This window comes from Panulirus ornatus, chromosome 46 (genome assembly GCF_036320965.1).
Source record: "Panulirus ornatus isolate Po-2019 chromosome 46, ASM3632096v1, whole genome shotgun sequence".
NCBI classification, from domain to species: domain Eukaryota; kingdom Metazoa; phylum Arthropoda; class Malacostraca; order Decapoda; family Palinuridae; genus Panulirus; species Panulirus ornatus.
Window position 1 is genome coordinate 8390749 of NC_092269.1, and position 27996 is coordinate 8418744.

General features: G+C 36.5%; 1 protein-coding gene across 2 annotated transcripts in view; it reads right to left on the minus strand.

Annotated features, from left to right (window-relative positions):
• Positions 1-116: 116 nt before the first annotated feature.
• The window catches only part of LOC139763121 (uncharacterized), a 50500-nt gene continuing 22620 nt past the window's right edge, over positions 117-27996 (minus strand). The window contains exons 14-18 of one of the 2 annotated variants that reach the window (XM_071688793.1): positions 26942-27052; positions 22052-22623; positions 20897-21021; positions 12689-12799; positions 117-11771 (exon numbers count right to left, since the gene is read on the minus strand). In XM_071688793.1, coding sequence (XP_071544894.1) covers positions 11647-11771; positions 12689-12799; positions 20897-21021; positions 22052-22623; positions 26942-27052 — 1044 coding nt within the window. In that variant the 3' untranslated portion in view covers positions 117-11646. Of the gene's footprint in view, positions 11772-12688; positions 12800-20896; positions 21022-22051; positions 22624-26941; positions 27053-27996 lie in introns of those variants that run through there. The other variant, XR_011716036.1, reaches the window with a different exon arrangement.

Sequence of the window (27996 nt, forward strand, 5' to 3'; positions counted from 1 at the left end):
CCAGGAACACTCTGTGAGATATTCTCAAATATTCTAGAAAATAATCTCCAAATCAAGCATACTATAGTCAATTACAATGTAATTTTCTAACTGCTGGAAAATGATATACAACTCAATCTTGTTTATGCTTGCAGATTTTTTTATTAATTCATGGTGCTCTGCGGCTCAGCATATGAGTTACTCTAGGGGTATTTCCAGGCATACATAGTGAGGTGGTGTATTTTTGTGTATTTGTCACAAACAATTATGATTACCAAAGGTTCACATGAATACTATTTATAATCTTGAATGAGTGACACAGCTTTAAAAATAACCTGTATATGGAAAAATTTAGGTTGTACTGTCTAGAAATAATATGTGCAATGCCACTACACGCATTATATATATGGGTACCCCAGCTGCAACAAGAGAGAAACAAAATGTGGTGTCTATACTGTAAACATAATAAAGGGAAAACTACTGAGGCAAATATGCCCCACCCAAATCGAATGGGTTAAAGGAAATATTTTCCTTCTAATTCTGTTGTAACTACGAACTATTACAATATGTTCAGATCTGTACTTAATTCTCAACTACTGCCATTGCAAAGTCATAAATTCGTGCCATAGCAAATCAGTGGCTTACAGTACACCACACAGATTAACTTGGCTCTGCTCAGGATGATCCTGGTGGATTTGAGGCCCTGTCGTGACTGTTTAGTAAGTAATAGTCGGTAGGCAGCCAATGACCAGGGAGGTATATTAACAGTACTACCTTTCTGGATATTGGGAGGGTTTGTGATGTCTGCTTAGTGAGCCAACATTTTAGTGGTTGGCAAGTTGCACTTCTCTGACCCATGTAGCTGTTTTCTTTCTGTTAGTACCAGCAACCCACTCTAATGTGCTTCCGTCTATCTTGAGGGAAGGATATTCTTTCTTTTACTCTTCTTGGCTGTGACTTCATTTTGGGAATTCCACTTCTGGGTGCTGTATTTCTTCCACCTTTGCTTCAAGATAGTTTGGTCTTACCTTTCTAAGGAAGAGAAAGCCTGAATTTTCATCAGGAAGCAAGAAAATGTAGGTATATTTGAGATTTCTGGGTGCTCATTAGAATGCACAATTAGGTGGCTGCTTCCTGCAACACCACCTCAGTGCCTCACCTCATTCAGGAGATAGAGAACCCTAAGGACCCAAAACAGGGACTAGAATACTTCAGGAACTTTGCCAATCCCATGCACTGATGTCTGCAGATGATAGTCAAAACCAAAGGAGAGATGGTGGAGTACAAAAAGGTAAGTGTGATATCACGTTTGAAGAGAGAGAGAGAGAGAGAGAGAGAGAGAGAGAGAGAGAGAGAGAGAGAGAGAGAGAGAGAGAGAGAGAGAGAGAGAGAGAGAGAGAGAGAGAGAGAGAGAGAGAGAGAGAGAGAGAGAGAGAGAGAGAGAGAGAGAGGACAAGTTCTTTTTTTGCAGACAGCATAGGCATTCCATATCTATAAGGATCTTGTTTGCCTCAGCATGGAGAAGTGCTCCTCAGTTATCTGGGATATCTCTTATGCTACAGTAGAATCAAAAACCTTCTGCCTTATCAACTCTTCTCCCATCATCTTTCTTTAACTATCCCATTCCATCTCCAAAATCTTGTTGCCCTCTCCCTGCTCTACAGATATTATTTCAGCTTACGCTCTCTTGAGCCTCCCATGTGGATTCCTGCCACTGTCGTCTCATCTCACTGTAAAAGACAAGCTGCTGCCTCCATTTGTTAGTGTGAGGAAACCATGTACACAAGGACTGATTGCTATGATACCTTCTTTCTTTGTACAGTTAACTGGAGAGTTCTCTTTCTTCTCTCACCATATCCTCTTCCTCTAATCTCTTCGCCTTCAAGAGTCAGGTCTTCAAACACCAAAGAAGCTCAAATCAGTTTATCAGTATTTTACTCCCACTCAATTTTCCTTTTATATACATCCACTAACTTCTAATTGCCAGAGTTACCAGACTCCACCTGTGTGAGGTTACAAAACAAATGTCTGGTCACTTACAGTGAGGTTGTATTACCAAAGAATGAAAAGGAGTAAAATCTCATTCAAGAACTTCTCATTCCAAAGGAGTTCAACAACTCCCTACTATTGGTTGTAGACAGCCTTGAAGTTGCATGAGTCCCATGATAGGGATCTTGGAGATGAACAACATCAACAACAACAATAATAATAATAATAATAATACCACCTAATTGCATCTCTTGCTTTTGTGAGATCCTGTCAACAACAAACATTCACTTTCTGGGTGTCATGTAAACAATGCTTACAATCCAGAGGAAAGTTCTACAGACTACTCTGTGGTTTAACTTAACCACTTAATTTGTCCTGGTTCAGCCCTAAGACAGAACTTCACCTCCCTTACTATCCATAAGAAAGTCTTACAGACTACTCTGTGGTTTAACTTACCACTTGATTTGCACTGGTTCAGCCCTAAGACAGAATGTCACCTCCCTTATATCACACTGATCTCATTCATTCCACCCTCTTCATACCTCTCACCCTCATGAATGTTTCGGCCCTATTACCTCAGAGCATCCTCTAATCCATCCTTCTACCTTCATGATCTCCCCATTCCCTGTGCTCCCTCAACTTTATATGAAGTAGATCCTCTTAAATAGTCTTTTAAGTTCATTCTCTCCTGAGTTCATACCATTTCAACACACCTTGGTCAGTTTTCTTAATCAGACTGCACCTATGACCACATCTCTCTCTTACATTGGAATTCATTAAACATGTTAATGTTAAACAGTCACACCACATATAGTCCTCAGGCATTTCACTTTCAACATATCCACCCTCCTTCTTTCTTTTGCACTGAAGACTCAAGACACATCTGTACAACACTGCTGGGACTACTATACTTTCAAACATAACTATCTTTGTGCTAACAAACACTGCCTTTTCCTCCTAAGAATTCTTTAATGTTCTTAGGACCTTTAGCCTCATTATCAACACTATGACTCCTTTTAGCCTGCAGGACTAAATGTAGAAAGAAGCTGAGTGTGGAGTTTACCTAAAATGTGCTTGTTCTTACCTCGCAGTCTACGCTAGTACCAACTAAATATCTTTTTATCGTTACCTATAATATATTAAAGACCCATACGGTCACATTATTAGAAATGCCACTGAAAACTATTAGGAACTGTGTATAAAGTGAATTACTGCCAAAGACGAATGGAATTCATGTAAGGACTGAACTCCTTTTGTGTCATAAAAGCAGTTTCTTCATACATTTATTAGAAACTTCCAGTCTTGGATTTAAGCCCTCTGAGTCAGTGGATTATGATTTCATAATTTATTACCATACTCATAGGGATAGGAGTGAGCAGTACTATACCTAAAAAGTTTTTTACATGTGCAGTATATTCTTAATTGTATGAGGAGGTACATAGAGATTATTTTCAAGTTATCCTTAGGTACCTTAATTTTGGAAGCATTGCATTAGCTAAAAAGTCAGTGCACTGAAAATATTTCCTCCGTGCTTAATACCAGAGATGAATGGAATTCACAAAGGCAAAGCATTCTTTGTCTCATGTACAAAACGATGTCGGAAACTTTCAGTCTTTATGGTTTCATGCTTCTGAGTCAATGTATTTCAATTACACAACTGACTGCAGAGTTCATGAGGGTAGTACTAAGTACAGTAGTTAAAAAGGTGTTTACTCCTGCAGTATTTTCTTGGTAGGATGAGGAAGTGCACAGATTCTGTACATGTTACCTTCGCTACTTTCATTATGTAATCATAAGACTGGCTAAGAAACTTTACAATGGAAATGCTTCATATTTGCTAGAAGACTATTCCTGTAATGATATAAAATTTATTTAGAGTATGTTAAGCAAAAATAGTTCAGACACAATACATTGGATATGATTGTCATGAAATCTATATTTCTCAAACATCATTTGAAGGTAAGTTCTGCTGGTATCAAAAAGAAATGTTTTAGTACCATTTAAATAAAAGTATTCATAAATATACACAGTTCTGTGAACTTCTGATCAGATATAAACTCATCTCGATACACTTTTACACAATACGAAGTTTCCATGAGCAGCTCTGCCATTGTCCAGAGCTCAAAATGGTAGTCTTTCAATTGCTTACCCGTGACTGCCATTTCAATGTGTCTTTAGTCTTACGTTTAATATGTATGAGATAAATCTATTGAATATAAGTAATGAATGGGATAGTGTGTACAGTGCCATTACAATAAACATATGAATGAATACTGGGAATTTTTCATTCACCATCACAATACCAGTTGTTGCTAAGCTACAAGAATTAAATTTACCCATCTTGGAAGACAGAAGAGAGAGGGGAAATCTGACTACAACCTGAAGTTTTTACAACAGCTTAATGATGTGGTCCATGAACAGGAAATAACATGAAATCAAGCCTGCCTCCAAAACCATGTCATCTGCAAACCAAATGATTCACATTCTATGCCCCTAACATTCCCAGTATGCTGTAGAACTGCCCTTTCTTCAAAGATTCTTACATTCACCAATCTTGCCCCCCCCCATCCGTGAACAACATCACACATCCTCCACACAGACCCATCTTCACTGAGACACACTCATTCACCTCCCTTCCTTTACGGGCCATGTGACAGGGGATGTGGTCTTAGAATATTTTGGTTGGTTGATGTAGCTTGATGTTGAGTCTTAATGACCCTGGCAGCTGATAGGCCCAAAGCCCAAAAAAATCAACCCACTGTTTAACCTCCCTATTTGCATACATGCCTTACTGTCCAACTAAAAACTCCTCATTTTAATCAATCCCTTTTCATTTACCCAACATATTCATAGCACTTTCCACAAGGCCTATCTGTCAAACCCGTCTGAAGCATTTCTAGGTCCATGCATGCAATGATTTGCAATGTACAATTCATCTTATGAGAATTGCAACCTATTGCTTGCTACTTTGTACATGGTGCTTTTTCTATAGGGTTAATCTACAGGAACAATGACAAAATAAAAAGCTCTGTCAATCTGTCAAGTTCACTGTAAACAAAATTACAAAAAGTGTGAGGAATCAATGGATATGAAAAAGTCTAAGATAATGTCGATTATATAAGCAGAATATCAAAAGTTACTATTACTAAGCTCTAGCAAGTGATGCCACAGTTTGGTATGTGAAAGTACATACAAGAAATTTGAAACACCATGATCAAAACAATAAAATCTCCTACAAAAAGACTAAAGTGGACCTGGAATACAAAAATCAGTAATACCACAAATATGACTAACTTTAATAATCAAATTATAAATAATATATCAATAAAGTTTGATGATCTACAAAAGTACCATGCAATAGAGAAAATCTAAATAATTCACAGGAAAAATGAAAGAATATCCTCCCCAGTGTTCAACTATTCTTAATGACATACTCGAACAAAACAACACAAAAACTGCAAAGTTACATACATACACCTGAATGGAGAACATGACTCTTCACTGAATTTCCAATGTTATCAACCTCCTCCCAAACATTTTCTCATTCTTCATGAAATTTGCTGATACTAGTACATCTTAACTCTCATTTAACCTCTTTTTCATTCTATTCATCTTCCTCTAACCCACCAATATCTAACCCCTTCACTGCTGTCATTATGTATATGTCACAATATTTTAATTTCTGGGGCTTATGATAAATATTCTTAAATCACTTGCCTATGTCTCTAGGCACAGAATATCATGCTTGTAGTGGCATCCTATGCATTGCTACCAGATGCTATAGACTAAAGTTTTGCCATACAGTGATCTATGTAAGTGATGAGTTCAGAGATGCCTGTTGGAGATTTGCACCCTCTTATCATGTAATAATTTGTGAAGCTGTGACACACTTACAAAATAATAGATATTTCTGATGACAGCTCTTAGTAAAAATATCTCTATGTCAAATACACTCTCAAAGGAACTGCATATCTCATAAATCTATGTATGAATAACTCCTGGCATAACTTGTATACCTGGCAGTGGACCAGCATACGCTAATGGGTACGTAGCACATATAAACAATGTCTGCCTAACTTGAGCCATATCTAATTCTATCTGGAAATAATATTAGTATGTTTTATTAATCACCCAAAATGGCCTTAGACCTGACTTCACTAGTGTGCTCAGATCTGAGGCCATATTCATAAGGTACTTTTGGGTCAGGTGCAGAGAGTTTAGATATTGGGTCCCACAGTATAAACACCCCTATACTGTGCAAGCAAGTAATCAACAGCAGGTAATCATATACCTTAGCTGTGCCACAGGTGTAAAATCTGGATCAGTTGTGTTAATTAGGGATCAGAATGTGCAAGCATCACCACTGAATGAAGTCCAGAATGTGGACATATTGTGGTTTAAGGTAATAGAGCAAATACACCACCAAAATACTTCAGAGCAAAACAGTGAATCACATATAAACATATGGTTAGCAACTCACTGTACTATATGGCATCACAGTTGTGGGCCAGGTGTGAGGAGGGTTAAGAGGCTAAGCTTAGATAAAGTGAGGAGCCAAAACCTTTCAGTGGCTAAGTATGTGTTAAGCAAGATGAAGAGGGCCACAATTAAGTAAATATGTAGTCTTCTGGTAAGATCACCTCTGCCTATATGTTTGAAAACTGTACACAAAGTTAATAAAGCTGTCATAGTTTGACATGTACACACAGCTAATAAAGCTGTCAATATTCCACTTATCAGATGGTTACAAGATGACAGGTCACACCTTGGACCTAAATTTCTCATGACAAATGACTTGTTTTCTTTTAATGGAATGTTTCCTAAATTTGACATTATTTCAATACTCACAAAAATCTGAAGTGAAAGATCACAGCAGTTACAGTCGGATGTGCTAAAGGTGAGTTCCATATACAAAAAGCTATTTCTTTTGAAAGTGATGCCCTTCAAACTTAGAGAGAAATTTTAGGTACTTGGGTTAAAACCTCTGAACCCATGCAATTTTGGTGATATAAATGCCTCTCACCCTTCAACAACTATCTATTCTGTCGTTGATGCTTACAGTTTGGTATGGGTCAGCCCTACAGCCAATCAGTAATCCCCACTTGCCAATAATGCCAACGTGCCACTGGCTAATAAACTGGTAGCACTACCTGCCTTAACTTTTTGGAGAAAAGACATCAACTTGAAGGTGGCTACCATCAGTTAAGAGAAAAGTCTTTTGAAAGGGAGAGGAAACAAGGTAAGAGATAGCAACCAAAAAACTGCTCTTAGGACAAAGGAAGAAATTTTTCCTTCTCCAAAGCTCACCTTTCTCTCCATAGCTAGTTTGTCCCATGAGCTCTGACATTATATGGACATGGAGGAGGCAGAGGATTAGAAAAATACATCTCAACCAAGAACACGTTAAAGCAAGAACAGTTACTTAAACGTTTATCCTGTTGTGCATTGGTGATCCTTTGTCTCTAAGGTGGAAAGCCAGACACCACATAAGTACTGGCATCTACAGAAAGCAAACATTTAATCAAAGTATTTGCAAAAAGCCAGAGACCTCTTTTTTGATTCCTTCGCGGGAAAGTTTCCAGAAAGGCCTGGGAGGAGGCTACCTTCCAAACACCATGGGCCAAAAAAATTTTTTTTCTGACTAAGCAGAGATGCTCCTTGCTGCAAGGGAGTTCAAACATCGTGGACAAACAAAAATGACTTCTCCTTGATAACTTCCAGTGATTTCAAAGAATCCCATCATGGAATAAATGGGCATAAAGTATGACATTCTCTAAAAGAATTCTTCCAAAAAGCAATCAAAATATGGGTATTTTGAAGCTTACTTATTTCACTCTTTGCCAAAAATCTAGGGTTTGGATTTATCTTGACCCAAGAAATGCTATCACTGAAAATGAGGTTCTTATGTCTAAACATTTTGTGTATCTTACTGACTCTTCTGCCAGCACCATGCATATCAGAAAGAATGTTCTTCTGAGTAGGTGATGAGGCAAAAATTACTAGAAAACTCTAACAGTAACAAATCCAGGACCTTCGACTTAAGCATCAACTGAAAGACATCAAATTTCCTCAAGAACAACATGAGAAGTTTATCCCAAGGAGGTCTAGACAGGTTTACCTAGTTCTCCATTACTTCACATTGCAGCAATGGCTGAGGTGTGGGACTGCTAAATTAGTAAGCCAAATTATTTCAGCCTGCCCATTAAGGCTTGAAAGGTAATCTTCATCTGCAAGTGTCCACAAGTGGCTCCCAAGGGCTTCTAACCCTGGAAAAAAAAAATTCTACAAAAGAGAAAAACTCTTCCTCCCAGGATCAAGTCATGGGAGGCTCTTGCATACCAAAACACCAATCAAGGTCAGCTATGAGAATTAAAACAATGAAGGCTTGACTGAATGATGTGTAACCCTAAAAAGAACATCAGGTCTTGAATAAGTGTCATTACTCTAGGATGACATCAATGAAATCACCACCTCTATCTATATCCCCTATAGAAAAAAAAATCCAAGTTCCAATGTGAAGTAGAAAGGGGAGGGAGAATGTCATCATCTGTTATAAAAATGGTAATATTCGTAATATTCTAAATGTATTATAAGTCATAATAGTAAAAGATTAAAAAATCATTCACTGCAGCAGGGGTGAGTGGTCCCCATGGTTGTTTAATTAGTTTATGGATGGGGTGGTTAGGGAGGTAAATGCAAAAGTTCTGGAGCAAGGGGCAAGTATGCAGTCTGTTGGGGATGTGACAGTCTTGGAAGTGAGTCAGTTGTTGTTCGATGATGATACAGCACTAGTGGTTGAATCGAGTGAGAAACTGCAGAAGTTGGAGACTGAGTTTGAAAAAGTGTGTGAAAGGAGAAAGTTGAGAGTAAATGTGAATAAGAGCAATGTTATTAGGTTTAACAGGGATGAGGGACAAGTTAGTTGGGATGTAAGTTTGAATGGAGAAAAACTGGAGGAAGTAAAGCATTTTAGATATCTGGGAGTAGACTTAGTAGCAAATGGAGCCATAAAAGCAGAAGTGAGTCAGAGGGTGGGGGGAGGGTGTGAAGGTTCTGAGAACAATGAAAAATGTGTGGAAAGAATGTTATCTCTGAGAGTAAAAATGAGTGTCTGAAAGAACAGTAGTTCCAACAAAATCATATGGCTGTGAGGCATGGGCTATGGATAGGGTTGTAAGGAGGAAGGTGGATGTGTTGGATATGAAATGTTTGAGGACAATATGTGGTGTAAGGTGGTTTGATCGAGTAAGTAATGAAAGGGTAAGAGAGATGTGTGGTAATAAAAAGAGTATAGTAGAAAGAGCAAAAGAGGTTGTGCTGAAATGGTTTGGACATATGGGGAAAAGTATAATGAATAAATAAATAAATGAATAAATAAATAAATAAATATCTTATTTTTATTTATTTATTTTGCTTTGTCGCTGTCTCCCGCGTTAGCGAGGTAGTGCAAGGAAACAGACAAAAGAATGACCCAACCCACCCACATACACATGTATATACATACACGTCCACACACGCATATATACATACCTATACATCTCAATGTATACATATATATACACACACAGACATATACATATGTACATAATTCATAGTCTGCCTTTATTCATTCCCATAGCCACCTCGCCACACATGGAATAACAACCCCCTCCCCCCTCATTTGTGCGAGGTAGCACTGGGAAAAGACAACAAAGGCCACATTCGTTCACACTCAGTCTCTTGCTGTCATGTAATAATGCACCGAAACCACAGCTCCCTTTCCACATCCAGGCCCCACACAACTTTCCATGGTTTAACCCAGACACTCCACATGCCCTGGTTCAATCCATTGACAGCACATCGACCCCAGTATACCACATCGTTCCAATTCACTCTATTCCTCCTGCATGTTCAGGCCCTGATCGCTCAAAATCTTTTTCACTCCATCCCTCCACCTCCAATTTGGTCTCCCACTTCTCATTCCCTCCACCTCCGACACGTATATCCTCTTGGTCAATCTTTCCTCACTCATTCTCTCCATGTGACCAAACCATTTCAAAACACCCTCTTCTGCTCTCTCAACCACGCTCTTTTTATTTCCACACATCTCTCTTACCCTTACGTTACTTACTCGATCAAACCACCTCACACCACACATTGTCCTTAAACATCTCATTTCCAGCACATCCATCCTCCTGCGCACAACTCTATCCATAGTCCACGCCTCGCAACCATACAACATTGTTGGAACCACTATTCCTTCAAACCCACCCACATACACATGTATATACATACATGCCCACACACGCAAATATACATACCTATACATCTCAACGTATACATATATATATACACACACAGACATATAAATATATAAACATATACATAATTCATACTGTTTGCCTTTATTCATTCCCATCGCCACCCCACCACACATGAAATAACAACCCCCTCCCCTCTCATGTGTGCAAGGTAGCGCTAGGATAAGACAACAAAGGCCACATTCGTTCACACTCAGTCTCTAGCTGTCATGTAATAATGCACCGAAACTACAACTCCCTTTCCACATCAGGCCCCACAGAACTTTCCATGGTTTACCCCTGACGCTTCCATGCCCTGGTTCAATCCACACTGACAGCACGTCGACCCCAGTATACCACATCGTTCCAATTCACTCTATTCCTTGCATGCCTTTCATCCTCCTGCATGTTCAGGCCCTGATCGCTCAAAATCTTTTTCACTTCATCTTTCCACCTCCAATTTGGTCTCCCACTTCTCGTTCCCTCCACCTCTGACACATATATCCTCTCACTTCTTCATCCCACTATTTACTACTCTTTCTAATTTGTCCATCTCCCACCTTTCTCATGCCACAAGCATCTTTTGTGCAAGCCCTCACTGCTTCCCTAAATACATCCCATTCTTCCCCCACTCCCCCCTGCATCTTTTGTTCTCACCTTTTTCCATTCTGCACTCAATCTCTCCTGGTACTTCCTCACGCTGTTTCCTGCGTCAGCGAGGCAGTGCTAGGAAATGGACAAAGAAAGACCTATCCACTCATACACATATATACTATGCCCTTTGTGAGCTGTAGGATGGTTATCCATGGCAAGATGGAATAAGCTGGAAAAGAATTAGGTACAAGTCGTGTTTGGGGACCAAAAATCATGGAAAAGGCAAAACAAACAGCAAATCAGCCAGTGGGACGATGATGTGGTCCCATAAAGTGGGTTACTGATAGGCAGAAGCATGGACCTTGACTGAGCTGTAGGTTGCCACTACTAAAGTGGTGGTTATCAAAGGGTAAAAGGCATTTACCTCATCATACGGCAGGTTGTCAGAGGTTTCTAACCCACAGAGATCTGAAAGGGTTCTCTCATAGAGCTCATGGGACAAACTGACCCTAGATAGGAATAAATGTTAACCTTTAAAGCAACTAAGAAACCTTGTATCTCTTCATCCCCATATATCTTGTTCTTTTTAATCTCTGACCCCTGTAAAGTAGCAAAGCCATATATAAAAAAAACTCTTAACATGTTACTATGTTAAGGGGGCTGAAAGCCAGACAAATTATGTTTCACTGCAATGACGACATCTAACCTGTTAACCTATAACCGCAATAAATAATGCAAGTTATTCATAATTCCAGTAATATTTAGTCTTGCACTCTTATTCACTACTGTGCTTTTACATACTTGATCATGAAATCAAAAAGTCATCTTCATCTGACAGTTCATCGTATGAAATATCACTGTCACTTATCCCTGCTGGTAGTCCTCCACATCCCTTCACTGGAGAATCTACAGCCCCTCCAATCCAGTTGTCTGGGGGAAAATGAGAGCATACATTATTCAAGTTCTTGAAAGAAGTAAAGTTCTGGGTGTATGAAACACATTCATCTTCATTTCCATTCGAAGAAACACTACAAGTGCAGAAACATAAACAACCAATGACCTTACAACTTTCATTCATATATGCCTCTTTTGTATGGCCATATCTTGGCTTTATAGTTGTTCAAGCTCAATCAAAAACCATAAGCTTAGGCTAAAATCTTTTTTTGTCAAGGTGGAAACAGGGTACTCCAATTAGCTCACAACGTATCATGCAGATATTACAAAAAAACATGTGTCCAGTGACACAGGGGTAACATTTATATAATATAAAACCAAATGAAACAAATTTACATGGGATAAGCACAAACATACTTAAATGGAAGCCTTGAGAAAAGGCTAAAGACAGTCCAAGATGAACATAAGATTGATAATTATGCAGTGTGTTTCGTGGAAGAGAAAGATTTTGTTAAAATAAATGAGCTTACACACTCCCCTACCTAGTGGCAAAAACTTTCTGTGGGTACTTGTAGTTCCATAAGAATAAGACAGTAAAGCTGTAGAGCACTGTGTAGCTGAATGTGTGGCATAAGGCTCATTGGATTATAGCATGAACTTACAGGAACTGTGAATCAGAGACAAAAGATTTCAGAATGACTCTGATGAAAGTAGACACTGAAAATGGCAGACTGAAGACATGAGGATATATCTCTTCAAAAAATCCAAAATATCTAAAGTATTGCTCTACAGATCTCTTAATAGCAGTAACAAAACCTACCTAGCTAGAAAATACAAGACCTTAAAAATGTACACAAAAGGAAGCATAAACAATAAGGGGCAAAACAAAAAGACAAATAAAACGCAAAATAATTTCAGTGTTTTTACTAAATCTGTAAATAAACTGCTCTTACCATTTTCCTCACTCTTACTTGACTGATCATCATCATCAGACAAAAGTGCCTGATACTCTGCTCTCAGCAAAGGCCGACGTTCTCCATTTGCCAACAAACTATCCCACTTTCCTGTAAAGTACAATCATGTACTGTATCCCATTTATTAATACTGGTCAGAAATGGCATGTTTAGTCTATCTGCATTTCTTTGACACTGCAAATGTATGCCATACATGAACAAAATAGAGAAAACATGGATGGGCATATATATATTTATTCATCTATTTTACTTCATCACCGTATCCTGCATCAGCAAGGTAGCGCCATGAAACAGACAAACCCATCCATACATACATGCTCATAAATGTACATAAACATACATATACATATCAACAATATATACATACATACACATATATACACACGTACATATTCATACCTGCTTGCCTTCATCTATTCCTGTCACTTCCCCGCCACAAACGAAATAGCATCCTCCCCCTTCAGCGAGGTAGCTGAAAGAATACTTCCCATGCATTCCTTGCACGTTGTAGAAGATGAATAAAAGGGGTGGGAGAGAGGGGCAGTAAATCTTCCCTTGCTGTTTTACTTTTCCAAAAGAAGGAACAGAGATGCAGGCCAAGTGAGGATTTTTCCCTCTGAGGCTCAGTCATCTGTACTTGACTCTACCTTGCTAATGCTGGAAGCAACGAATGTTTGAAAAAAAAGGGGGAAGCAGAAGAAGGAGTCATGCGGGGAGTGCTCATCCTCCTCAAAGGCTCATATAGGGGTGTCTAAATGTGTGTGGATGTAACCAAGATGAGAAAAAAGGAGAGATAGGTAGTATGTTTGAGGAAAGGAACCTGGATGTTTTGGCTCTGAGTGAAATGAAGCTCAAGGGTAAAGGGGAAGAGTGGTTTGGGAATGTTTAGGGAGTAAAGTCAGGGGTTAGTGAGAGGACAAGAGCAAGGGAAGGAGTAGCACTACTCCTGGAACAGGAATTGTGGGAGTATGTGATAGAGTGTAAGAAAGTAAACTCTAGAGTGATATGGGTAACAATGAAAGTGGATGGAGAGAGATGGGTGATTATTGGTGCCTATGTACCTGGGCATGACAAGAAAGATCATGAGACAAGTGTTTTCGAAGCAGCTGAGTGAGTGTGTTAACAGTTTTGATGCACGAGACTGGGTTATAGTGATGGGTGATTTGAATGCAAAGGTGAATAATGTGGCAGTTAAGGAAATAATTGGTGTACATGGGGTGTGCAGTGTTGTAAATGGAAATGATGAAGGGCTTGTAGATTTGCATGCTGAAAAAGGACTAGGGATTGGGAATACCTGGTTTAAAAAGAAAGATATACGTAAGTATACATATATAAGTAGGTGAGATAGCCAGAGGGCATTATTGGATTATGATAGGGGATAATATATTGCTCAGATTTTCAACTTCTTCAGATTTTAATGAAAATCTGGGAATATGTGGTATTCTATATGGTGATTAAGGATATCGACTCAAAAGACTGCATTTTGTAAAATTAAGCGCTTAATTACATACTTGATATTAATTATAATTATATTAATATGCTAATTACTCAAATAATTACACGAATTTTAAGGTTTTAACCATAGATTCTTATTCAGCAGACGTAAAAGAATCTATGGTGAAATTTTCAGGAAAATCTATTTTTTCAACTTAAGATTTTAATGAAAATCTGGGAATATGTGGTATTCTATATGGTGATTAAGGATATCGAGTCTAAAGACTGCATTTCATAAAATTAAGCGCTTAATCACATACTTAAAATTAATTATAATTGTATTAATGTTAATTACTTGACTAATTACATGAATTTTAAGGTTTTGACTGCAGATTCTTATTCAGTGACGTAAAAGTATCTATGATGAAATTTTCAGAAAAATAAATTTTTTAAAAAAAATCAAGGAAAGTCCATAATAATTCGATAATAATTTGCTCAGATTTTCAACTTCTTCAGATTTTAATGAAAATCTGGGAATATGTGGTAATCTATATGGTGATTAAGGATATCGACGCAAAAGACTGCATTTCGTAAAATTAAGCGCTTAATTACATACTTAATATTAATTGCAATTATATTAATATGCTAATTACTCGACTAATTACACGAATTGTAAGAGTTTGACCATAGATTCGTATTCAGCAGACGTAAAAGCATCTATGCTGAAAATTTCAGAAAAATCTATGTTATAAAAAAAAATCAAGAAAAATCCTTGGATAATAATTTGCTCAGATTTTCAACTTCTTCAGATTTTAATGAAAATCTGGGAATATGTGGTATTCTGTATGGTGATTAAGGATATTGACTCAAAAGGCTGCATTTCGTAAAATTAAGCGCTTCATTACATAATATTAACTATACTTATATTAATATGCTAATTACTCGACTAATTACATGAATTTTAAGGTTCTGACAACAGATTCTTATTCAGTAGACATAAAAGTATCTATGCTGAAATTTTCATGAAAATCTATTAAAAGAAAAAATCAAGAAAAATCCAAGGCTATATATATAGCCTTGGATAATATTTTGCTCAGATTTTCAACTTCTTCAGATTTTAATGAAAATCTGGGAATATTTTGTATTCTATATTGTGATTAAGGATATCGTGTCAAAAGACTGCATTTCATAAAATTAAGCGCTTAATTACATAATATATATCGTAATTATATTAATATGCTAATTATTCGACTAATTACACGAATTTTAAGGTTTTGACCACAGATTCTTAATCAACAGACGTAAAAGCAACTATGCTGAAATTTTCAGAAAAATCTATGTTTGCAAAATAAACAAGAAAAATCCAAGGATATTTTGCTCAGATTTTCAACTTCAGATTTTAATGAAAATCTGGGAATATGTCGTATTCTATATGGTGATTAAGGATATCGAGTCAAAAGAATGCATTTCGTAAAATTAAGCGCTTAATTACATACATATTAATTATAATTATATGCTAATTACTCGACTAATTACACGAATTCTAAAGTTTTGACAACATATTCATATTCAATAGACGTAAAAGCATCTATGCTAACATTTTCAGGAAAATCTATTTAAAAAAAAATCAAGAAAAATCCAAGGCCTTGGATAATATTTTGCTCAGATTTTCACTTCTTCAGATTTTAATGATAATCTGGGAATATGTCGTACTCAATATGGTGATTAAGGATATCGACCCAAACGATTGAATTTCTTAAAATTAAGCGCTTCATTACATACTTAATATTAATTATAATATCAATATGCTAATTACTCAACTAATTACATGAATTTTAAGGTTTTGACCACAGGTTATTATTCAGCAGACGTAAAAGTATCTATGATGAAAATTTCAGAAAAATCTAGGTTTTCAAAAAAATCAAGAAAAATCCAAGGCTAAAATTATATTATTTTGCTCACATTTTCAACTTCAGATTTTAATGAAAATCTGGGAATATGTCGTATTCTATATGGTGATTAAGGATATCGACTCAAAAGAATGCATTTCGTAAAATTAAGCGCTTAATTACATACTTAATATTAATTATAATCATATTAATATGCTAATTACTCGACTAATTACGCGATATTTAAAGTTTTGACCACAGATTCTTATTCAGCAGATGAAAAAGCATCTATGCTGAAATTTTCAGGAAAATATATTTTTTCAAAAAAATCAAGAAAAGTCCAAAAGGCCCTGGATAATATTTTGCTCAAATTTTAAGCTTCTTCAGATTTTCATGAAAATCTGGGAATATGTCGTATTCTATATGGTGATTAAGGACCTGAGTCAAAAGATGGCATTTAGTAAAATTAAGCGCTTAATTACATACTTAATATCAATTACAATTATATTAATATGCTAATTACTTGACTAATTACACGAATTTTAAAATTTTGACCACAGAATCTTATTCAGCAGACGTAAAAGTATCTATGCTGATATTTTCAGGAAAATATCTTTTTCAAAAATTCAAGTAAAATCCCAGGCCATAGCCTTGAATAATATTTTGCTCAGATTTTCAACTTCTTCAGATTTTAATGAAAATCTGAGAACATGTGGTACTCTATATTGTGATTAAGGATATCGAGTCAAAGGACAGCATTTCGTAAAATTAAGTGCTAAATTACATACTTAATATTAATTATAATCATATAAATATGGTAATTACTCGACTAATTAAACGAATTGTAAGGTTTTGACCACAGATTCTTATTCAGCAGACGTAAAAGTATCTATGCTCAAATTTTCAGGAAATCTAATTTTTCAAAAAATTAAAAAAAAAATCCAAAGCTTGAATAATATTTTGCTCAGACTTTCAACTTCTTCAGATTTTAATGAAAATTTGGGAATATGTGGTATTCTATATGGTGATTAAGGATATCGAGTCAAAAGACTGCATTCTGTTATATTAAGCGCTTAATTACATACTTAATCATAATTATATTAATATGCTAATTACTCGACTAATTACATGAATTTTAAGGTTTTGACCACAGATTCTTATTCAGCAGACGTAAAAGCATCTATGCTGAAATTTTCAGGAAAATCTATTTTTCAAAAAAATCAAGAAAAATCCAAAGATAATATTTTGCTCATTTTCAACTTCTTCAGATTTTAATGAAAATCTGGGAATATGTGGTATTACATATGGTGATTAAAAATATCGACTCAAAAGACTGCATTTTGTTATATTACGCGCTTAATTACATTCTTAAAATCAATTATAATTATATTAATATGCTAATTACTCGACTAATGACATGAATTTTAGGGTTTTGACCACATATTCTTATTCAGCAGACGTAAAAGCATCTATCCTGAAATTTTCAGGAAAATCTATTTTTTCAAAAAAAATCAAGAAAAATCCAAGGATAATATTTTGGATAATGTTTTGCTCAAATTTTCAACTTTTTCAGATTTTAATGAAAATCTGAGAATATGTGGTATTCTATATGGTGTTTAAGGATATCGACTCAAAAGACTGCATTTTGTTATATTCAGTGATTATTTACATACTTAACATTAATTATAATTATATTAATATGCTAGTTACTCGACTAATTACATGAATTTTAAGGTTTTGACCACAGATTCTTATTCAGCAGACGTAAAAGCATCTATCCTGAAATTTTCAAGAAAATCTATTTTTTCAAAAAAATCAAGAAAAATCCAAGGCCTTGGATAATATTTTGCTCATATTTTCAACTTCTTCAGATTTTAATGAAAATCTGGGAATATTTGGTATTCTATATGGTGATTAAGGATATAGACTCAAAAGACTGCATTTCGTAAAATTAAGCGCTTAATCATATAATTAATATTAATTATAAATTTTTATTAATATGCTAATTATTAGACTAATTACACGAATTTTAAGGTTTTGACCACAGATTCTTATTTAGCAGACGTAAACGCATCTATGCTGAAATTTTCAGGAAAATCTTTTTTTCTAAAAAAATCAAGAAAAATCCAAGGATAATATTTTGCTCAGATTTTCAACTTCTTCAGATTTTAATGAAAATCTGGGAATATGTGGTATTCTATATGGTGATTAAGGATACCGACTCCAAAGACTGCATTTTCTTATATTAAGCGTTTAATTACATAATAATAATTATAATTATATTAATATGCTAATTACTCGACTAATTACACGAATTTTAAGGTTTTGACCACATATTCTTATTCAGCAGACGTAAAAGCATCTATGCTGAAATTTTCAGGAAAATCTATTTTTCAAAAAAAAAATCAAGAAAAATCCAAAGATATTTTGCTTAAATTTTCAACTTTTTCAGATTTTAATGAAAATCTGGGAATATGTGGTATTCTATATGGTGATTAAGGATATCGACTCAAAAGACTGCATTTTGTTAAATTAAGCGCTTAATTACATTCTTAACATTAATTATAATTAATATGCTAATTACTCAACTAATTACATGAATTGTAAGGTTTTGACCACAGATTCTTATTCAGCAGACGTAAAAGCATCTATCCTGACATTTTCAGGAAAATCTATTTTTTCAAAAAATCAAGAAAAATCCAAGGCCTTGGATAATATTTTGCTCAAATTTTCAACTTCTTCAGATTTTAATGAAAATCTGGGAATATCTGGTATTCTATATGGTGATTAAGGATATCGACTCAAAAGACTGCATTTCGTTATATTAAGCGCTTAATTACATACTTAATATTAATCATAAATTTAAATTATGCTAATCACTCGACTAATTACACGAATTTTAAGGTTTTGACCACAGATTCTTATTCAGCAGACGTAAAAGCATTTATCATGAAATTTTCAGGAAAATCTATTTTTTCAAGAAATTAAGAAAAGTCCAAGGTTATAGTCTTGGATAATATTTTGCTCAGATTTACAACTTTTTCAGATTTTAATGAAAATTTGGAAATATTTGGTATTCTATACGGTGATTAAGGATATAGACTCAAAAGACTGCATTTCATAAAATTAAGCGCTTAATTACATACTTAATATTAATTATAAATTTATATTAATATGCTAATTACTCGACTAATTACACGAATTTTAGGGTTTTGACCACAGATTCTTATTTAGCAGATGTAAACCCATCTATGCTGAAATTTTCAGGAAAATCTATTTTTTCAAAAAACCAAGAAAAATCCAAGGCTAGAGCCTCATAGCCTTGGATAATATTTTGCGCAGATTTTCAATTTCAGATTTTAATGAAAATTTGGGAATATGTGGTGCTTGCTTTGAAGAATGTATATAAGAAATACTTAGAAATACAAATGGATTTGCATGTAGCATTTATGGATCTGTAGAAGGCATATGATAGAGTTGATAGAGAAGCTCTGTGGAAGGTATTAAGAATATATGGTGTGGGACGCAAATTGCTAGAAGCAGTGAAAAGTTTTTATCGAGGATGTAAGGAATGTGTACGAGTAGGAGGAGAGGAAAGTGATTGGTTCTCAATAAATATAGGTTTGCAGCAGGGGATTGTGATGTCTCCACGGTTGTTTAATTTGTTTATGGATGGGGTTGTTAGGGATGTGAATGCAAGAGTTTTGGAGAGATGGGCAAGTATGCAGTTTGTTGTGGATGAGAGGGCTTGTGAAGTGAGACAGTTGTTGTTCGCTGATGATACAGCGCTGGTGACTGATTCAGGTGAGAAACTGCAGAACTTGGTGACTGAGTTTGGTAAAGTGTGTGAAAGAAGAAAGCTGAGAGTAAATGTGAATAAGAGCAAGGTTATTGGGTACATCAGGGTTGTGGGACAAGTCAATTGGGAAGTCGAGAACATTATCTCAGAAAGCAAAAACGGGTATGTTTGAAGGAATAGTGGTTCCACGATGTTATATGGTTGTGAGGCATGGACTATAGATAGGGTTGTGCGGAGAAGGGTGAATGTGTTGGAAATGAGATGTTTGAGGACAAAATGTGGCGTGAGGTGGTTTGATCGAGTTAGTAATGAAAGGGTAAGAGAGATGTGTGGTAATAAAAAGTGTGGCTGATAGAGCAGAAGAGGTTGTATTGAAATGGTTTGGTCACATGGCGAGAATGAGTGAGGAAAGATTGACAAAGAGGGGGTACGTGTCTGAGGTGGAGGGAATGAGGAGAAGTGGGAGACCAAATTGGAGGTGCAAGGATGGAGTGAAAAAGATTTTGAACGATCGGGGCCTGAACATACAAGAGGGTGAAAGTCGTGCAAGGAATAGAGTGAATTGGAATGATGTGGTATAATGGGGTCAACGTGCTGTCAATGGACTGTACCAGGGTATGTGAAGCATCTGGGGTAAACCATGGAAAGCTTTGTGGGTCCTGGATGTGGAAAGGGTTCTGTGGTTTCGGTGCATTACATATGACAGCTAGAGTCTGAGTGTGGATGAACGTAGCCTTTGTTGTCCTTTCTGAGCGCTACCTCGCGTGCACACGGGGGAATGGGGTTGTCATTTCATGTGGCGAGGTGGTGGCAGGAATACATGAAGGCAGCATGTATAAAACGTGCATGTGTATATATGTATATGTCTGTGTATGTATATGTATGTATACGTTGAAATGTACAGGTATGTATATATGCGTGTGTGGGGCATTTATGTATAAACATGTGTATGTGGGTGGGTTGGACCATTCTTTCGACTGTTTCCTTGCGCTACCTCACTAACGTGGAAGACAGCTACAAAGCATAATAAATAAAATATAAATAAAAAAATAAATATATACTTACTTCTTACAGCCTTCCGAAGAGTTAAAGACACACAGGTTCCCCTTAGGCGAAGAAATGAATGATCAACATCTATGTCTCCTGCTAAATCTTCATCGAAGACATAAAAATTCTCACCTAACAGGGTCCTGAAACAAAGAAGAAAACTTTTAAAGTAATGGGAGAGACTGAGAGAATGAAGAAACTAACTGAGTGCAGGATAAATGGAAAGCAGAGAGGTGTCAGAGAAGAATGAGGATGTATGAACAAAATTTTCTGTTAAAGAAAAAAAAAAAAAAAGAAAGCTGTATGCAGTATCAATGGACATGGAAAAAGCATAAGACTGGGTAGACTGGGTAGCTTCAGAGTAAGTTTGGAATGGGAAGAAGGGGGTACTGTTGGTACGTGTAGATGTGGCAGTGGATAAGGTTTCAGGGCTGAAGTAAGTCATGGGGGCTGGATGGTAGTGGCTAAGGTCCTAAGTACATTAAGAAGCATGTGGAAGGAGAGGGCAAGTGTCTTTAAGAACAAAGATGGGTATAGCTGAAGAAACAGTGGTCTGAGAGAGTTCTATGGATGTGTGTCTTGGGTTTTAGATGCAAAAGAATAGAAGAAGTAAAATGAAGTTTGCATTTAGAAGATATCTAATTCTGACAAACCTTTCTTTCTGTGTACTTATGGAAATCATGAGAGCAACTACATCAAGAAACAAAGAAATTAAAGAGACAGAACATGATTTGGTAAAATGTGGCTGATAAAAGCAGTGACTACTCAGGAAATGGAGGGAGAGTAAAAGATGAAACTTGAGAAACATGGCTTACAAACATATGTATCAAATACAGATGAAGCATGTGGAGGGAGAAATCAAAGCTTGAGAGAAAAGCAAGACAGGGTTATGCGCACTAGAAAGGATAAACTATGGATGATTGTATCTACGAATAGAGGGTATATCATTTGGTGAGGACTGCATGGATTACATCATTGTCAGTGAAAGATATGACAAACAACAGGAAGATTAAAAAGTATCCATCTGTATGCTGCATTACTAGGAACACCATCAATAAGCACATTCAGTTCATATATTCTCATTAAATATGCTGCCTAAATACTGCAAAACTACTAAATGTTTCTAATCAACATAATATTACACAAAAAGGACACATAATAACTTAGCATTACATGAAAGTCATGCGAGATGAACTAAAACGACACTTGTACATCTCCACCCCAAAAAGATGGATGTTCACAACTACAGAATCTTCAGTTTGACTCCATGAGGTTTCTGGAAACAATTTACATGTAATTCCTTCTACTGCTTCAAGAGGTGGCACAATAAGGCACATCTTTTGAAAGACATCTGTCGCAACTTCTGATGCCATTCGAGTTTTGTGGAACCTGTAGGGATTTACAATACGTTTTCTCTGCTGAACCACTTTTTTTTGAGACCCATCACTGCCATGATTTGAAACTAAGTCACACATTTCTATAGATCCAATATCCTTTTCTACTCTCATGGGATTGTTTTCACAATTTTTTCCATTTTGCATCTTTATGTCTTCACAATTAATGACAGTCTTTTTTCTATTGTCTCCACATCTATCTTTCAAGCTGGGATTAAGCATATGATGCAAGTCAAGGCTAGAAGCATGATGCATGGACAACTGCTTATCTTTACACAACTCCTTCTCTTTTCTGATTATCTTCTTGGATGGCTGTTCAACATTTAATCCCTTTTTTTTCTCTATTTGTTTCTGGAAAAAAAAGCAAGTCCAGTATCAACTTCAGTTATCTCAAACAGGGTTCAGTAAAGGATGATGATGACGAAAAGGCAAAAATGATCAAAGAATCTACAAATTATCCTGTTACTCAATACCCAACTTATAACAAACTGAAAGCTAGATAAAGCATGTAGAACTTTCACTGCATATTCTGGTTATAGTTCTCATTTACAATCTTTAAATTTTGAAGACCTATAACACCAACCCTCCAAATGTCTTCAAGAAACCAGAAAGTTGATATGCTCACCATGTAACTAAAGCACATACCACCTGCTTGCATTAAGTAAGCAATGTTTAAAGCATGCTGACTCCTTCAGCTAAATTCCAAAGAACGGAAAGTAGTAGTAGTAAGAAATCTAATTTCAGAATGGAAGTTAAGAGGAAACAATCAAATGAAGCTGAAAAAAAAAAAAGTGGTGATCATAAGATATCAGAGAAATACTAGTGAGGGTTGCAGAATCAGTAGTTAGATACATGGTAGTGAGATACAGGAATATAAAAAGGCAATGCATGGTGGACAGAAGAGATTAGAAATGCTGTGGAAGAGATGAAAAGGGCACATGGTAGACTGCTCAATAGCAATGTACCAATGGAAGTCCAGAAAAGGAAGAGGGAAGAATACAAAATGTATATGTGGAATGATAAGAAGCTGATAGAGGAAAGCAAAGAGAGAATAATTGAAGATTTTGGAAGAAAATTAAGAGAAAAGTTTTAGAATAATAAGAAACTATACCAGAAGGAGGTGAAAAAGGAAAGGGGTGAATACAAGAGTGGAAATGTTGATGTGCAAAGGAAGGAAGGAAGGAAGGAAGGAAGGAGAATTGCTGAATCAAAGGAAGAAAGTGAAAGGAAGAATGAAAAAGTATTTTGAAGAACTCATGAAAGTGGGAGAAGGGGAGGCAGCAGTTTTTACATGTATGGGTAAGGAGCAGGGAAGGAAGAGGATACAAATGCAGGTGTCAATAGCAAAAAGGGAGGTAAGAAGGGCAATAATAAGGCTGAAGGTAGGAAATGCACCTGGAGTGGATGGGATTACAGCTGAAATGCTGAAGTATAGAGGAGAAAAAGTGATAGAGTGGATGGATCTTATATGTAATTTAGCACAGAAACACAAGGTTGTGCCTGAGGACTGAGTGAAAGCTTATCATTGTTCCTTTATTCAAAGGAAAAGGTGCGAAGGATATATGTAACAATTACAGGGGAATAAGTCTGTTAAGTATACCAGGAAAAGTGTATGCAAGAACTTTAACTGACAGAGTGATGGAAGTGACTGAATGCAGAATAAGAGAAGAGCATGGGGGTTTGAGAATAGGTAATGGATGTATGGATCAGATTTCTGTAATAATGACCATGAAAAGGTATTTAGCAGCTGGTAAGAAGTTATATGCAGCTTCTATAGATCAGGAGAAAGCATATGACAGTCGAGTGGAATGCTTCATGGGATGTTTTAAGGATATGTGGTATGGGGTCAAATGTTGGATGGTGTAAATGCTTTCTAAAGAGGAGCAATTGCATGTGTATGAGTGGATGGGATGCATGCAGGTGTGAGGGAGGGCTGTGTGATGTCACCGTGGGGTAGCAACGCTGTTTCCTGTGTAGTGGGGTAGCAACAGGAATGGATGAAGGCAAACAAGTATGAATATGTACATATGTATATGTCTATGCACATGTATGTATATATATGTACATGTTGATATGTTTTTTGTTTTTTTTTCCAAACTATTCGCCATTTCCCGCGTTAGTGAGGTAGCGCTACGAACAGAGGACTGGGCCTTTTTCGGAATATCCTCACCTGGCCCCCTCTGTTCCTTCTTTTGGAAAATTAAAAAAAAACGAGAGGGGAGGACTTCCAGCCCCCCGCTCCCTCCCCTTTTAGTCGCCTTCTACGACACGCAGGGAATACGTGGGAAGTATTCTTAATCCCCTATCCCCAGGGATAATGTTGATATGTATATTTATGAATATGTGTGTGTGTATGGGTGTTTATGTTTATATATGTGTATATGAGTGTATGGGCCATTCTTCATCTGTTTCCTGGTGCAAGGTATATCTTCCTGATACAGGAAACCAATCAAGTATAATAAATAAATAGTAATTTTTTCACACATATTTGCCATTTCCCACATAAGCAAGGTAGCATTAAGAACAGAGGATTGAGCCTTAGAGGGAATATTCTGTTCCTTCTTTTGGAAAATCAAAAATGGGAGCGATAAGAGGGATGAAAGCAAAACTTGGCAAAAAGGGGTGCAGATAGGGAGCGTGGTGGTGATATATGGTGGCTAGTGGCAAGCCTATTTACAGATGATACTGTGTTGTTTGCAGAGAATGAAGAGGAGTTGCAGAGGGTTGTGAATGTGTTCTATGATGTGTGTAAGTGGAGGAGATTGAAGGCAAATGCAAGTAAAAGTAAGAAATGGTGTTTGAAAGGAAACAGTGAAAGTATAGTGGGGTATCAAATTGTACTGTGGATATGGGGGGACCTGGAAAAAGTGAGGAAATTCAAGTACCTGAGAACTATCTTGGGTAAGTGTCATGATACGGAAGGAGAGATAAGGGAGAAAGCACTACAGGGTAAAAGAGTCAGTGGGTCCCATAACAGAATAATAAGGGATGAAGATGTAAATATGGAAGTGAAGAGAGGATAACGGGACAGCATAGTCCTCCTAAACCTAACCTATGCAGCCAAAAGATAAATGTGGAATGAGGCACACAGGTCAAAAAATCCAGGCTGTGGAAATAAGCTGTTTGAGAAGAGCATGTAGTGTGACTAAATGGAAGGAAGAAAGAAATGAAAGGGTGTATGAGAGATGTGGTATGGCAAGGAATGCAAAGGGAGTGAACTGTGGAATGGTAGAATGAATGTGAAAAAAAATGCAAGACTGGGGATTTACAAGGAGAGTGTATGATAGTACAATTAAAGGGGTTGGTGTGAGTGGAAGACCACCTATGACAGGAAAATAGGGTGGAGGAATAGTGGAGGGAGAGAAACAGAGGAAGAATGTGCGAAATGGTGTATGTAAGGGAGGTATGTAAGGACTGAGATAAGTGGAGATTCCTCTGCCATGGCCACCCCTTGATGGGAGTTCCCAGAGGAAATTGGCATCAGAGATATAGACAGATAGATAGATAGTGCTGCAGTACATCATCAGTGCTGCAGTACATCATCACAATGTTTTGAAAAATGTAGCTTCACAAAGAAATATTACAGGCTTTCTTATGTCTAAGAATAAACCTCTAAAATAATCAGAAACAAAGAGATTAATAAGAAATAAGATTAATTTCAAAATGAAAGAAAACAATATGAAGGTAGACTGATTTTTTCAATGAAAAAGGCTCCAGAGATGGACAAAGTTCTCAACAAGGAGAGGCTTTGAATGAAATGGATGATGGGTGACAGATAACATAAAGATAAAAAGTACTTCTATAGTATCACTGGATGAGCAGAATATAAGTGATGAACCTGTGGTTTCAATTGTTATACAAAAGTGGAAAAATTGTTAGACCATAAAGAAACTTCAAGGAAGGAGCTCCAAGAGTGCAAAACTCCCTTCCCATGCTATACAAACTGATCATCAAAATTAAGTAATTACAAAGACAAACCAAAAATATAATGCTTCTCAACTTATGACAATCTCCTTAAGAATGATAATCAAATCTTTTTAATACCAAAATATGAAGTCTGGAACTGTGCTGCTATGATTAAAGAAAACAGTAAAAATTAAGGTATGAAAAGGTCTATGAGGTCTGGTTAAGGATAGGGAGCTGCAGTTTCTGTATATTACACATGACAGCTAGAGAATGGATGTGAGTGATGCAGCTTTTCTTTGACTTGTTCCTGGCACAACCTTGCTAACATGGTTAATGGGGGGGAAAAAAAATTGTACCATGTTTAAATATTTTGGGTCCCTAATCACATAAACCATTTATCCTTCTCCAGATTGGGTGAAGATGGAGAACACCTTCCAAAACAGAGTGAAAGGGACTTCAATCTAACCACCAGCTTTGCAGGTATGCATTCTTAAGAAATGGCCTACTTTCCACCTAGGTTGGACAAGTGAAATCATTTGACAAGACATTAGTTCTCTTAGAATAATGTTTCCATTACAAGAAAGCGTTGATCATGGTATTAAAAATCATAAATCAACCGAGTTCCTAAAAGACAACATAAACTACTCACCAATGACGCAAACTTCTAAAGGGTGTTTTCATACTAGCAAATGTAATCATACACATACCCTGCTGACCTAGATGTGCAATGGCTTATCATTCATTAAACATATCACACACTTACCTTAACTGAAGGGATGTTGAATAGAAAATCTACAGCCTCCTTATCCTCAATGAGTGAATCATCAATAGGTTTTGCTGATAAAGATTCCCCTTCACCAGTATCTTTCATCTGCTGTGGTAAATACAGTTCCATGAGCTATTTCTTAGTATCAACATTTCATAATTAAAAAATAGGGCAAATGAATCAAAAACAAGAGCAATTCACACTCAATATATAGTACAGAGACCACTATGCCAAGTCACCAGCCACGAACAGAACTGACCTTGAATGTCAATCTATCTACTATCATTATTCCATTACCAATTTACATGGGTGAAACAGGACTGTACATTCTCAACCCACACCCAGAGTGTTCAATTATGAAATAGAATTCCACACTTGTAAAGAGCGCTTCTTCCCTCATCACTACACATTAAGATGACAACTTGTCAAATGAATTCAATGTCTCCATTCATACCATTTCCATCGACAAAATGCTTCCACTGTATGTGTTTGCCAGTGTTTGCCAGTCATTTTCTGCTGGTGTCTTACAGTTGACAAAAATCTTGCCTAGTTTGTTACCATGTTTACTGAGAGCCAATTATCACACAGATCCCTGCGAGCTAAATTTCAGTACAAACAGTCTCCACACATACAAATACTCGGAACTTACTTAAGCAACTCACTCAGTTCATATTACATACTTACAAAACACAACTACAAGTCTGCTTCTTTTCCAGTCATACCCTTCAGCTCCCTTCCCTTAAAGAAAAAAAAAAACCACCCATCAACCACAACCCCCTTCCCCTCAGTGTGGTGATATGACATGGTTATAGTAATTTAAAGCGTAACATGTATGTTCAAGATGGTACTACAGATTTCAAATCTGTATAACTAACATTTAGCACAACATACAAACAATCTACATAGGGCAACAAAACTATGCCATTTCCCAAACATCCAGTCCCATGACCCCTAAACAACATCCTAAATAGGGGGAGGGATCCTTAAATAATGTCTGCATCATATTCTTTGAAAGAGAATACTAAAAACGAGTAGTATACTTTCCTCCACAT